Source organism: Arachis ipaensis, chromosome B01 (genome assembly GCF_000816755.2).
Source record: "Arachis ipaensis cultivar K30076 chromosome B01, Araip1.1, whole genome shotgun sequence".
Classification (NCBI taxonomy): domain Eukaryota; kingdom Viridiplantae; phylum Streptophyta; class Magnoliopsida; order Fabales; family Fabaceae; genus Arachis; species Arachis ipaensis.
This window is the reverse complement of record NC_029785.2, coordinates 68,869,661-68,882,288: the sequence shown is the minus strand read 5'-3', so window position 1 is coordinate 68,882,288 and position 12,628 is coordinate 68,869,661. Positions and strand designations below refer to the sequence as shown.

The following is a 12,628-nucleotide window of genomic DNA, read 5'->3' as shown; positions in this document are numbered from 1 at the left end:
GTGCCACGTCTGGGTCTTTAAGTGGCACGCCCAAGTGACAATTGAGGGCTGGCGTGCCACGCCTTCACCACCAAGTGGCACGAGTCTCCTCTAACTTTTATCAACTGCCAATTCCTTGGTCAATTAATTCCAATTAGGGGGTGAAGCTTAATTCTAGTTATTATGTCATAAAAATCCTAATTATCCAAATATAAAAGGATTATATGTCATGTATCCCATTAAGTCCAGATAATTAGAATTTAGGAGAAATTGTTTTCAAGCTGTTGTTCAAGTAAAAAGCTTTTCCAAGTTATACAAGAACTCAATTAGAAAGAGGGTCATACTTCTGTTCCACCCAAATTCATAAGATAAAGAACGAAAATAATTCTTAAATTATAAATTAGTACATGAATTAAAATAGAAAAAATAATATAATCAATCCATACAATAGATAGAGCTCCTAACCTTAACAGTGGAGGTTTAGTTTCTCATGGAAAAGAGTGAAAACTAGGATTCTGGTAAACTGTAAATTGGGCTGAGGTGGAATAATGTTGGAATCCCCAGAAGAGAAGTTTCTTTTCTCTTTTATATCTAATCCTAATTAAATTAAAATCTATTTTCTAAAACTAATATAATATCTTTTCCTATTTATAAAAATTAAAGTTTAAATCAGAATTAATTATAGCAATCAGCGTTTTCTGCGTTTTCTGCACGTGGCGCATGTCACGCGTATGCGTCAGTCACGCGTACGCGTCGATGGTCTTCTTCGCGTGTGATGCGTACGCGTCAGATCGGTTGCTGGTTGGGAGTATAGAATGCCCAATGAAATCTAGCCAACCTCTAGCAACTGGTTTTAGATCTCCTCTCTTTAGCTGGTTTGGGACACCTTTTGAATTAGTAATCCACTTAGTTCCAGGGAGGCATATGTCCTCTAGAACTTGATCTAGCCTTTTATCCTTGGCCATTCTCCTGTTAAAGGACTCTGGATCATCTTGTATTTGAGGAAGTTTGAGAACTTCTCTCACTTTGTCAAAGTGGAGGTAAATAATCTTCCTTCTGACCATAGTCCGAAAGGAGTAAAAAGCAGTTCCCTCTAATCTTTGCTTTTCTGTCATCCACAGATTTGCATAAAATTCCTGGACCATGTTTCTTCCAACATGTATCTCAGGATTAGCCAGGACTTCCCAGCCCCTATTTTGATTCTGTTCTTGGATTTCCGGGTATTCATCTTCTTTCAGATTGAACCTAACTTCCGAGATCACTGATCTTCTGCACACAATTTTGAAATAATGGTCTGCATGTTCTTTGGTGCAGAAATTCTCATGCATCAAACGTGGTTTTGGATTGCTTTCTTTCTTGTCTCTTGAAGCGGTTTGTCTTCCTTTGGGTGCCATGAGATTAGTTTGTTTTAGCTCAGGGATCACGAAAAGCACACCAAACTTAGAGATTTGCTTGACCTCAAGAAAAATAAAAAGAAAGAAGATGAATAGATGGAGAGAAGGATTCGAATGATGGATGAAGAGTGGCTGGCTGAATGTGTATTTAAAAGGGAGGGAGGGAATGGGTTTCGAAATATTTTTGAAAAAGATAAGATAGAAATACATGATTGATAAAAGATACAATTTATAAAATATGAGAGAATTGAAAAAGATATGAGAAAGTTAAATCTGAATTTTTGTGAATGCACCTAAGAAATAAAAGATAAGATGGATGAATTGAAAAGATTTAGAAAGAAATTGGAAAGGTAAATGAGTTTTTTCTTTTAAAAACATTTAAAAAAAAGGATTGAAAAGAGTTTATAAGATTATTAATTTTTGAAATTGAAAATTGAAAGATGAATATTTGTAACATTTTTATGCAGAAAATTATGAATTAGAACATGAAAATTTAAAAAAAAATTGAATTGGAAACAAAATTACCTCCCCCTTGCTGTTTTGGCGTTAAACGCCCATCTAGTGGCCATTTTGGGCATTTAATGCCTACCCTAGCTGGCGTTAAATGCCAGAAATCCTTCTTTACTGGGCGTTTTTCTAAATGCCCAGAATGCTGCCATTTCTGGCGTTAAACGCCCAGAATGCTGCCCATTCTGGCGTTTAATGCTCGGAATGATACCTTTACTGGCGTTTTAATGCCAGTGAGCTCTTTTTCTCTGTGATTCTTCTGCTTTATGTTCTGAACCTCTATTTTCCTGATTTATTCACTGAAATGTATTAACTAATCATGAGCAACAAAATTAAATAGACTTATATAATTGTTATAAATATCTAATTTTTGATAATGGCTCGGTTGCCTCCCAACAAGCGCTTCTTTACTGTCTTTAGCTGGACTTTTGCTGAGCTTTTAATTTAGTCTCAGTTTTGAGCAATCTTGCTCAACATTGCCTTCAAGATAATGTTTGACTATCTGTCCATTGACAATGAACTTTTTATCAGAGTCCATATCCTGAAGCTCTACATATCCATATGGTGACACGCTTGTAATCACATATGGTCCCTTCCACCGGGATTTTAATTTCCCAGGCAACAATTTGAGCCTAGAGTTAAACAGCAGAACCTTCTGTCCTATAGATGACAGCTTTCTGTCATGCCACCTTTTTTCTTTCTCCTTGTAAATTTTAGTATTTTCAAAAGCATTGAGTCTAAACTCTTCTAGCTCATTCAATTGGAGTAATCTCTTTTCTCCAACTAACTTTGCATCAAGGTTTAAGAACCTGGTTGCCCAGTAGGCCTTGTGTTCCAGTTCCACTGGCAGATGACATGCTTTTCCATACACAAGCTGGTATGGAGAGGTCCCTATAGGAGTCTTGAATGCGGTTCTGTATGCCCACAAAGCATCATCCAGACTTCTTGCCCAATCCCTTCTACGGGTACTTACAGTCCGTTCCAGGATTCATTTTAGTTCTCTATTCAAGACTTCAGCCTGCCCATTTATCTGTGGATTATATGGAGTTGCCACTTTATGGTTAATTCCATATCGGACCAGAGCAGAGTCAAGTTGTTTATTGCAGAAGTGAGTGCCTCCATCACTGATCAGTATTCTAGGGACATCGAACCTACGGAAGATATGCTTCTGAAGGAACTTCATCACTGTCTTAGTATCATTAATGGGTGTTGCAATTGCCTCCACCCATTTAGATACATAGTCTACTGCCACCAGAATATAAGTGTTTGAGTATGATGGTGGGAAAGGCCCCATGAAGTCAATACCTCATACATCAAACAACTCAATCTCTAAGATCCCTTGCTGAGGCATGGCATAACCGTGAGACAGATTACCAGCTCTCTGGCAACTGTCACAGTTACATACAAACTCTCGGGAGTCTCTATAGAGAGTAGGCCAATAGAAGCCACATTGGAGAACTTTTGTGGCTGTTCGTTCACCTCCGAAATGTCCTCCATATTGTGATCCATTACAATGCCATAGGATCTTCTGTGTCTCTTCTCTAGGCACACATCTATGAATTATTCCGTCTGCACACCTCTTAAAGAGATATGGTTCATCCCACAAATAGTACTTTGCATCAGAAATCAATTTTTTTTGTTTGCTACTTACTGTACTCTTTGGGTATGAATCTCACAGCTATATAGTTTGCAATGTCTGCAAACCACGGTACTTCCTGAATGGCAAAGAGTTGCTCATCCGAAAAGGTTTCAGAGATCTTAGTAGGAGAGAGGGACGCTCCTGCTACTGGTTCTATCCGGGACAGGTGATCAGCTACTTGGTTCTCTGTCCCTTTTCTGTCTCTTATTTCTATATCAATCTCTTGCAGAAGCAACAGCCATCTTATGAGTCTGGGTTTTGAATCCTGCTTTGTGAGGAGATATTTTAGAGCAGCATAGTCAGTGTACACAATCACTTTTGATCCTACTAAATAAAATCTGAACTTGTCAATGGCATAAACCACTGCAAGCAACTCCTTTTCTGTTGTTGTGTAATTCTTCTGTGCGTCATTTAAAACACGGATAGAATAATAAATAACATGCAGAAGCTTGTTATGCCTCTATCCTAATACTGTACCAATGATATGATCACTGGCATCACACATTAGTTCGAATGGTAATGTCCAGTCTGGTGCAGAAATGACTGGTGCTGTGACCAGCTTAGCTTTCAGCGTCTCAAACGCCTGCAGACACTCTGTGTCAAAGACAAAAGGTGTATCAGCAGCTAGCAGATTGCTCAGAGATTTTGCAATTTTTGAAAAATCCTTTATGAACCTCCTATAGAATCTTGCATGCCCCAGAAAGCTTCTGATTGCTTTAACATTGGCAGGTGGTGGTAATTTTTCAATTACCTCTATCTTAGCTTGATCCACCTCTATTTCTTTGTTCGAAATTTTGTGCCCAAGGACAATTCCTTCAGTCACCATAAAGTGACATTTCTCCCAATTTAAAACCAGGTTAGTCTCTTGGCACCTTTTTAGAATAAGTGCTAGATGGTCAAGACAGGAGCTGAATGAGTCTCCAAATACTGAGAAGTCATACATGAAGACTTCCAAAAATTTCTCTACCATATCAGAGAAGATCGAGAGTATGCACCTTTGAAAGGTTGCAGGTGCATTGCACAGACCAAATGGCATCCTTCTGTAGGCAAATACTCCAGATGGACATGTGAATGCTGTTTTCTCTTTGTCCTGAGGATCTACTGCAATTTAGTTGTAACCTGAATAGCCATCCAAAAAGCAGTAGTATTCATGGCCTGCTAGTCTTTCTAGCATCTGGTCTATGAATGGTAAAGAAAAATGATCCTTTCTGGTGGCTGTATTGAGCCTTCTGTAGTTTATACACATACGCCACCCTGTAACTATTCTTGTAGGAACCAGTTCATTCTTTTCATTATGAACTACTGTCATGCCTCCCTTCCTGGGAACAACTTGGACAGGGCTCACCTAGGGGCTATTAGAAATATGATAAATAATCTCAGCCTCTACTAACTTAGTGACCTCTTTTTGCACCACCTCCTTCATGGCTGGATTCAGCCGCCTCTGTGGTTGAACCACTGGCTTAGCATCATCCTCTAATAGGATCTTGTGCATGCATCTGGCTGGGCTAATGCCCTTAAGATCACTTATGGACCACCCAAGAGCTGGCTTGTCTGTCCTTAGCACCTGAATTAGTGCTTTCTCTTCCTGTGGCTCTAAAGTAGAGCTTATGATCACAGGAAAAGTGTCATCTTCTTCCAGAAATGAATATTTCAGGGATGGTGGTAGTGGTTTGAGCTTGGGTTTAGGAAGCTTCTCCTCTTCTTGAGGAGTTTTCATAGGTTCTTCTGTTTTCTCTGGTTCCTCCAGATCAGGCTGAACATCTTTAAAAATGTCCTCTAGCTCTGATTCGAGACTCTCAGTTATATTGACCTCTTCCACCAGGAAGTCAATAATATCAGCGCTCATGCAGTCCTTTGATGTGTCTGGATGCTGCATAGCTTTGATAGCATTTAACTTAAACTCATCCTCATTGGCTCTCAGGGTTATCTCCCCTTTTTGGACGTCAATGAGGGTTCGTCCAGTTGCTAGGAAAGGTCTTCCTAGAATGAGAGTTGCATTCTTGTGCTCCTCCATTTCCAGCACTACAAAGTCAGTGAGGAAGGCAAATGGCCCAACCTTGACAATCATGTCCTCAATTATGCCTGATGGAATCTTAATGGAGCCATCAGCAAGTTGGTGGCATATCCAGGTTGGTTTAACTTCATCAGTCAAACCAAGCTTTTTGATAGTGGATGCAGGTATTAGGTTGATACTTGCCCCAAGATCACATAGAGCTATCTTGGTACAAGAACCCTCTAATGTGCATGGTATCATAAAGCTTCCAGGATCTTTAAGCTTCTCTGGTAAGCTTTTCGGAATGTCACTACAAGAAAAACACCCATTTAGATACACTTGAAAAGTGTAGCCAAAAGTGAAAAAATTGATGCCTTAGGCTACGGCTACGCTTTTTGAGGTGATTCCTATTCGGCCGTTGCCTATTCTCAAAGGCTACGCTTTTCAGCTTTCGTTCTTCCAGAATAGGCTACGCTTTTTAACGCTACTGCATCACTTGTAAAGCGTAGCCACATTGTATACCATAGCTACTTTTTATAAGCGTAGCCTTAGGTCCCTCTTTTTTTTTCTGTATATATATAGATAATTATCTAATAATTATTAATACAACATAATAGTTAATATAATTACATGTATAAATGAATTGAATATTACAAAATAAAAATAAATACATAATTATACTAAATAATTTCTTTATATAATAAAAATTGTCTCTAACCAAAATATATTTATAACATTGATCCAAAAGTACTAGAATAAAGTTAACTGTAAAAATTCATGCAACTCAAACTAAAGTAAGCATAGCCATATCAAAACCATAATATCACTTAGCCAATAAAAGTATCTTCTAATAAAAGTCATTAGTCAACCATACATGTAAAGATTCTAAATAGCATTTTATCTTAGCCAATAAACCACAATAATAGTCAGCTTAATCTTCATTGCTTAATCTTCATTGTTACCCTGCATAATTATATAGAAAAGTAGTTAAAAAAATATTCATAATGACATTTGTAATTATAAAAATTAAATGGAACACGTAGTCATAGTAAACCAAGAAAGCATATACTAAAAAAAATAATATGGCTATACAACTTCAGAATACAACTTTCAGCCATAGCAATACAACTTCAGTGTTAATAAAGCCAACAAACATTTTCAGCCATAGAAATTAATGTAAATGCAAGTAAAAAACTATGGAACAAGGAATAGATAAGGACATACCACATCTAAGTTCGGAAAATGTGTTGATCCATGGCCGCTATTCGCATCAATAGGAGACTGTTGGGCGTCTTGTAATAAAGCTTCTAGTTCTTCTGGCCTCATTCCAGGTTCCGATCGCTGCAGTAATAACTTGATCATATTTCGCAACGCATGAATCTCTTCGTCTTGTTTTTGCTGTTTGGCCTCTTGTTTTTGCTGTTGGGCCTCCATGTGTCCAAGTTTATCCTTCAGACTGGACACTTTCTCTTTGTGCTGATTCTTGATTTCATTAATTTCAGCATATTTTTTTAAATCAGTCTTTGTCACAGATCTTCCATACAACCTTACCCGACCTGGTTGTTCTTTCCCGAATATGGCCTCAAAAGCTTCCTCTTCTGTTTTACCAGTAGCTTGGCGGTGTTGGAAGTCTTCCTGCATAGAAGAAACATTTAAAATTGAGTTAGTTACCGTATCCTAAATTTGAAATGTAATTATGAATGATTCAATGAACTCTTACAACAGCAGTTTGTGTTTCCTCATCCACTTCTTTCCTTTTCCGACTTGTTCGGGTAGCAATGAACATCTCAAACCTTTTTGGTTCCTCCTTTGTTTCCTTTGTTGCTCGCTGCAAAACAAGATCATACTTTGATTTCTTCCTTCAATTTATGCAAATATAAATTCTAATAAATATAAATCTACTATTTACCATAGCCACTCGTACTCTTCCGAAATTAATTGGCCCCATGCAATGTGGAAACTTCATATTTTCCTTGTGTTGCTTGTTTCTTTGACTTATTGACTGGAAATGAATAAAAAGTTAGCATACAGTTACTAAAACGTGCAGCATAATGAGTTAGGAAAATATACTAGCAAGGCTGCATTATTAAGCTAAAGCACTGAACACTACCCAAAAGCAAGCATAAAAGATCTATTTATAATACATTGGAGCACCTGTTCAATTTTTTCACAACTGTAAAAATTCACACTTCACATGATCAAGTAAATTCCAGGGACATCTCATCTCCTGTAAAATATGCTTACCCATACCCCTCATCATTCAATCAGTTAATTCCAGTGACCTATGTCAAGTTCAATTTCCTACATAGTAGCATTCTCATTGAACAAGTAAGTATTACCTGGGTATCCCCTAAACCCTGTGAAATTAAAAAAATGAGTGGAGAACTTATAACATATGAATGGAACAAAACTACATAGCTATGAGATCTACAAAGAATAATTATACACATAACACAAGAAACAAAGTATACATACATATAAGTCAATCCACTAAAAGCAAAATTCAGATGTGGTTTTCATGAGAAAATCTATTACTCAAATTAAATAAAAAAATAATTTGGCAGAAAGTGTTATATCACATTGAAAAATAGAACTTGATAGATGACTATACAAAGGTTTTCAACCACAACTATTTACAGAAGCAACCAAAACTTATGGATAATTCAACTTTTCCAAGTAGTCCACACCACAATTAGTGTTATATCAGTTGCATCCTATGCAGAACTGTATCAAATTTATAACTGTTTCCAGATTGAAGGCTTAAAGAATCAGGTCCCCAACTCAAGAAACAGAACAAAACCCCACTTCCAAATCAGAAGCATCAGATGCAGAAAAATTACAAAAGTAAATTCAAGGGAAAAAAAAGTAAAAAAGGAGTCATTCACCTTCTCCTCTTCTAAACCATAGATTCAGTATGGTCTAAAAAGCTATTCTGCCATTCACCAGAAGCTATGCATATAACTTTCAGATAAAAAATAATACCTTTGCAATGAGATAAAAAAGTAGCTAGCCAAGTAAAAAGGCATATAGACATCACATAATGCTGAAACACTTAATAAATTTTCTTTTAATAACAATAATTCAGATCCAATCAGTAGAGCTGCTTCACATTAATAACTAAATACCATATTGCTCTTTCAATAGTCAAATAGTTTCACATGAAAATTCGACATATATAGTCTTTTACCTGGATTAGAGGATGACTCCAATAATAGATCAATTTTATGAAACCACTTTCTGGTACTTGTGGGGGTCGATTCTTCACCATATCTTCAATAGTATCATAGGGAACGAAGTGCTTTTGCTTAATCTTTCCTTTGAACCGCTTCCAAGCATCTCGAATCGCTTGCACTACCCACTTTTCTCCACTGTCTGGAGGAGAAACTTGGTCTGCATGATTATAGGTAATTGTTATATGCTCTTGTGCTGAATAAAAAAACTGAAATCAATAATTACCAAGTGTCTTACATTAACATAGTCCCACATGAACTTCTTAGCTTTAGGAGGAACAGCATGCCAACTAGTGTACAAAAGACTAACGAATCTTTTATTTCTACCAATAGTGCCAACAAAACTAGTTAAATTAGAAACACTTTGGTCGGTTGGTCCTACGGGCTGTCCAAGATCAAAAGTGACTTCTTCCTGCTGTTCCATAGTCCTTGCATAAATCTCCTTGCAAGTTGTTTTTTCACGGGTTTTCTTCTTCTTTGGCTCTCCTAGTTTCATTAATTGGTCAACATCAGATTATGCTTAATTAACTCGAGATCAACAAGCATATAAAGCAAACAAGTACACAAATATAAAAATTATAAAAATTATAAATCTGACCTATGTAGTTGATACCATGAAGTGGACAAGTTTTAGCTATTCCAAAAATCGATCAAAGCACACAACTTTTAAGTTCATTCCACATCATGGACTTCACTGAACTACGCATTGCAAAACTACATCAATTGCATCCATCAAGGCACACAAAACTTCAGTTGACTTAACCACTTCAACAAATTCACTAAACTACCATAGCAAAACCACAACAATTGGATCAATCAAATAACAGACAAGCTTCTATTCAAATAACGCTAACTCCACCAGCCCTCAATACTTGGACCAACCAATGCACCCAAACTCATTGACAATACTGAACTATCCTCCACGCTCATCAAGCTGACCGATATTCTTAAACAAAGTTCCAAATCGAAAGAAATCTTAATTTTACAACCTCAACAATTAGATCAATCATAACACACAAACTTCGAATCAACTAACACTATATTTACCAGCTTCAAAAAACTAGATCTACCAGTCCAGTTTTTCTATAACAATTTTTTAAAAAAATAAATATTTATCATCAATAGAAACAGAGCAAAACAGTACCTTCTTCATCATCAATGTCCTCCATCACATGTTGATAATAGTCTTTATCAAGTGCCATGCTTTCTTCCCCGTCCTCACTTAGTTCAGTGCTTGGTCCTTCAATTTCCACATCTATCCCATTTTCCTTTAAGAATTCGTCAATTGTTGTAGCCTTTACTCCTGCCATCCTTTTACCCTTTGTTGATATTCCTTGCTCCAATATTGCACTTTTATTTTGTGGGGTAGTTTCAGGAGAAGGCAAAGTTGTGTCATTTTGTCCTGTTTGAGTCTCTTCATCTGTGAGTTGAATATTCTGCTGCTGCCCTATGTTGATTGTGAGTTGAGTAGAACTTGGATAACTCCGCTCTTGGCTTAGATGTAATGACCCAATTTTCAATATGTCTAGATCATACCAGAAACTGAGCGCTACCAATTTGTCTTCCTAATTATTATCTATTATTTATCATATGAGCCTGATTCGTTGTCAAAAACGTAGTTAATTGGCGGGATATTTTTTTTTTTGAAAACATTTGGATTAATAGACGGAATCATTCATAATCAATTCACAACTGATAACAGATAAAACAGTTATAAACAACCACACATAAATACATCACAAGCAATCAACAACATTCAGTGATCCAACTTTTATTTAAGTATAGACTTTTAGTTAGAACACCCCTAGATATAACTAGATAATAACTATATACATATACATACATACAACATCCCAGGTCCTGACCTGTTCAAGAGGTCCCTAAGTTGGCACCTAGGCTAGCCTAGACTCTATACTCACCTAGTCCCTCTAAACTACTAAAGCAAGGGAAAGTACGTTCTAAGTCTTCAAAAATCAAGTCAAGTCGAATGTCATCAAAAGGTAGAACATCATCTGCTACTCCTCTGCACGATTAGACATTGCCATAGGACGTCTCTCTGGTACCTCATCAAGTAGCCATACAACAGGAGTCTCGTACATAGGATTTAGGCTAAAGTGCACATACGAATGGGGTGCAGACGTTGGCTGGTCTCTCAGTATATACATATAAACAGAAAATGAGATTTACCCTAGACTCAGAAGACTACCTAGAGCGGAATCCTTTTTGCAAACGGTCGTCAGTGAACTACGGAAGGGTACTCATGCTTCCATCTGAAGGGGGAAGGGAGAGAGAAGGGGTAAGAACTGGGGAGTTCTTAGTAGGGCCGGGGTTATTAGTTAAGTTCATTAATTTGTGTCGCTTAGCAGATATATAGCAGAATACCGAGAAGTAGTGAACAGAAGATACAGATAAATAGAGAAAATAGAGAAAACAGAAAGCAAAACACAAACAAAAGAATACAAGAAAACAAAACACAGACACAGTGAATAGAATACAAACAGAGGAAACGCACAACCAAGTATGATGCATGTCTGTCCTATGCAGGCCATGAGCTCACGTGTCGGTTTACACCCTGTGATGAGCGGATAATTTATACGCTTTTTGGCATTGTTTTTACTTAGTTTTTAGTATGATTTAGTTGGTTTTTAGTATATTTTTATTAGTTTTTAATTAAAAATCACATTTCTAGACTTTACTATGAGTTTGTGTGTTTTTCTGTAATTTCAGGTATTTTCTGACTGAAATTGAGGGAGCTGAGCAAAAATCTGATTCAGGCTGAAAAAGGATTGCTGATGCTGTTGGATTCTGACCTCTCTGCACTCGGAATGGATTTTTTGGAGTTACAGGAGTCCAATTGGCGCGCTTCTAATTGGGTTGGAAAGTAGACATCCAGGGCTTTCCAGCAATATATAATAGTTTATACTTTACTCAAGGATAGATGACATAAACTGGCGTTCAACGCCAGTTCCATGTTGCAGTCTGGCGTTCAGCGCCAGAAACAAGTTACAAGTTGGAGTTCAACGCTAGAAACAGGTTACAACCTGGCGTTCAACTCCATAAACAGCCCAGGCACGTGAGAAGCTTAAGTCTCAGCCCCAGCACACACCAAGTGGGTCCCAGAAGTGGATTTTTGCACTATCCATCTTAGTTTACTCATTTTCTGTAAACCTAGGTTACTAGTTTATTATTTAAACAACTTTTAGAGACTTATTTTGTACCTCATGACATTTTAGATCTAAACTTTGTACTCTTTGACGGCATGAGTCTCTAAACCCCATTGTTGGGGGTGAGGAGCTCTGCAGCGTCCCGATGAATTAATGCAATTATCTCTGTTTTCTATTCAAACACGCTTGTTCCTATCTAAGATGTTCATTTGCGCTTCACTATGAAGAAGGTGATGATCCGCTACACTCATCATCTTCCTCAATCCATGAACGTGTGCCTGACAACCACCTCCGTTCTATATTAGATTGAATGAGTATCTCTTAGATTCCATAATCAGAATCTTCGTGGTACAAGCTAGAAACAGTTTAACTTTTCATATAATACTTAACCCTAGTCGCAACTCAAGGACTAACTATGTTGCCCTAGTTCGTTCACTAATTTCTGTCTGTTTTTCTGTCATTAAAACTTTACAGACTTTTCCTTGATTTTTATCTCTTCTTTAACTTTTATATTTCCTTTATCTTTGCCTCACTAATATGTTTTTACCACTCCCTAAGTGTTTTATAAAGGTAATTATATGATTCTGCGCTTAAAGTTGTCTTTCTAAAGCTTTTACAGAAAACTGCCTTTTCTGTATTATTTTATTATTTTTATTAAAATATTATTTTTAATTAAATATTATTATTTAATATTTTATTATTATTTATTATTTTATTAATAT

General features: G+C 36.9%; 1 protein-coding gene and 1 long non-coding RNA gene across 2 annotated transcripts; both read right to left on the bottom strand.

The window, feature by feature from the left end:
• LOC110270485 lies at window positions 6,320-6,871 on the bottom strand. The gene is made up of 2 exons (XR_002360111.1): window positions 6,737-6,871; window positions 6,320-6,475 (listed from the first exon to the last, which is right to left on the bottom strand). It is a non-coding gene; the product is annotated as an uncharacterized LOC110270485 (long non-coding RNA).
• LOC110266090 lies at window positions 7,218-10,052 on the bottom strand. The gene is made up of 5 exons (XM_021109943.1): window positions 9,887-10,052; window positions 8,981-9,228; window positions 7,852-7,869; window positions 7,422-7,514; window positions 7,218-7,340 (listed from the first exon to the last, which is right to left on the bottom strand). The coding sequence occupies exons 1-5, from the start codon at window positions 10,050-10,052 to the stop codon at window positions 7,218-7,220; spliced, it is 648 nt and encodes a 215-aa protein (XP_020965602.1).

Coding starts and splice junctions, on each gene's coding strand:
- LOC110266090 (XM_021109943.1), bottom strand. CDS start 10,052: ATGGCAGGAGTAAAGGCTACAACAATTGACGAATTCTTAAAGGAAAAT. Junction 9,229..9,886: donor GGACATTGATGATGAAGAAG/GTACTGTTTTGC, acceptor TAATGAAACTAG/GAGAGCCAAAGAAGAAGAAA. Junction 7,341..7,421: donor GAAGAGTACGAGTGGCTATG/GTAAATAGTAGA, acceptor CTTGTTTTGCAG/CGAGCAACAAAGGAAACAAA.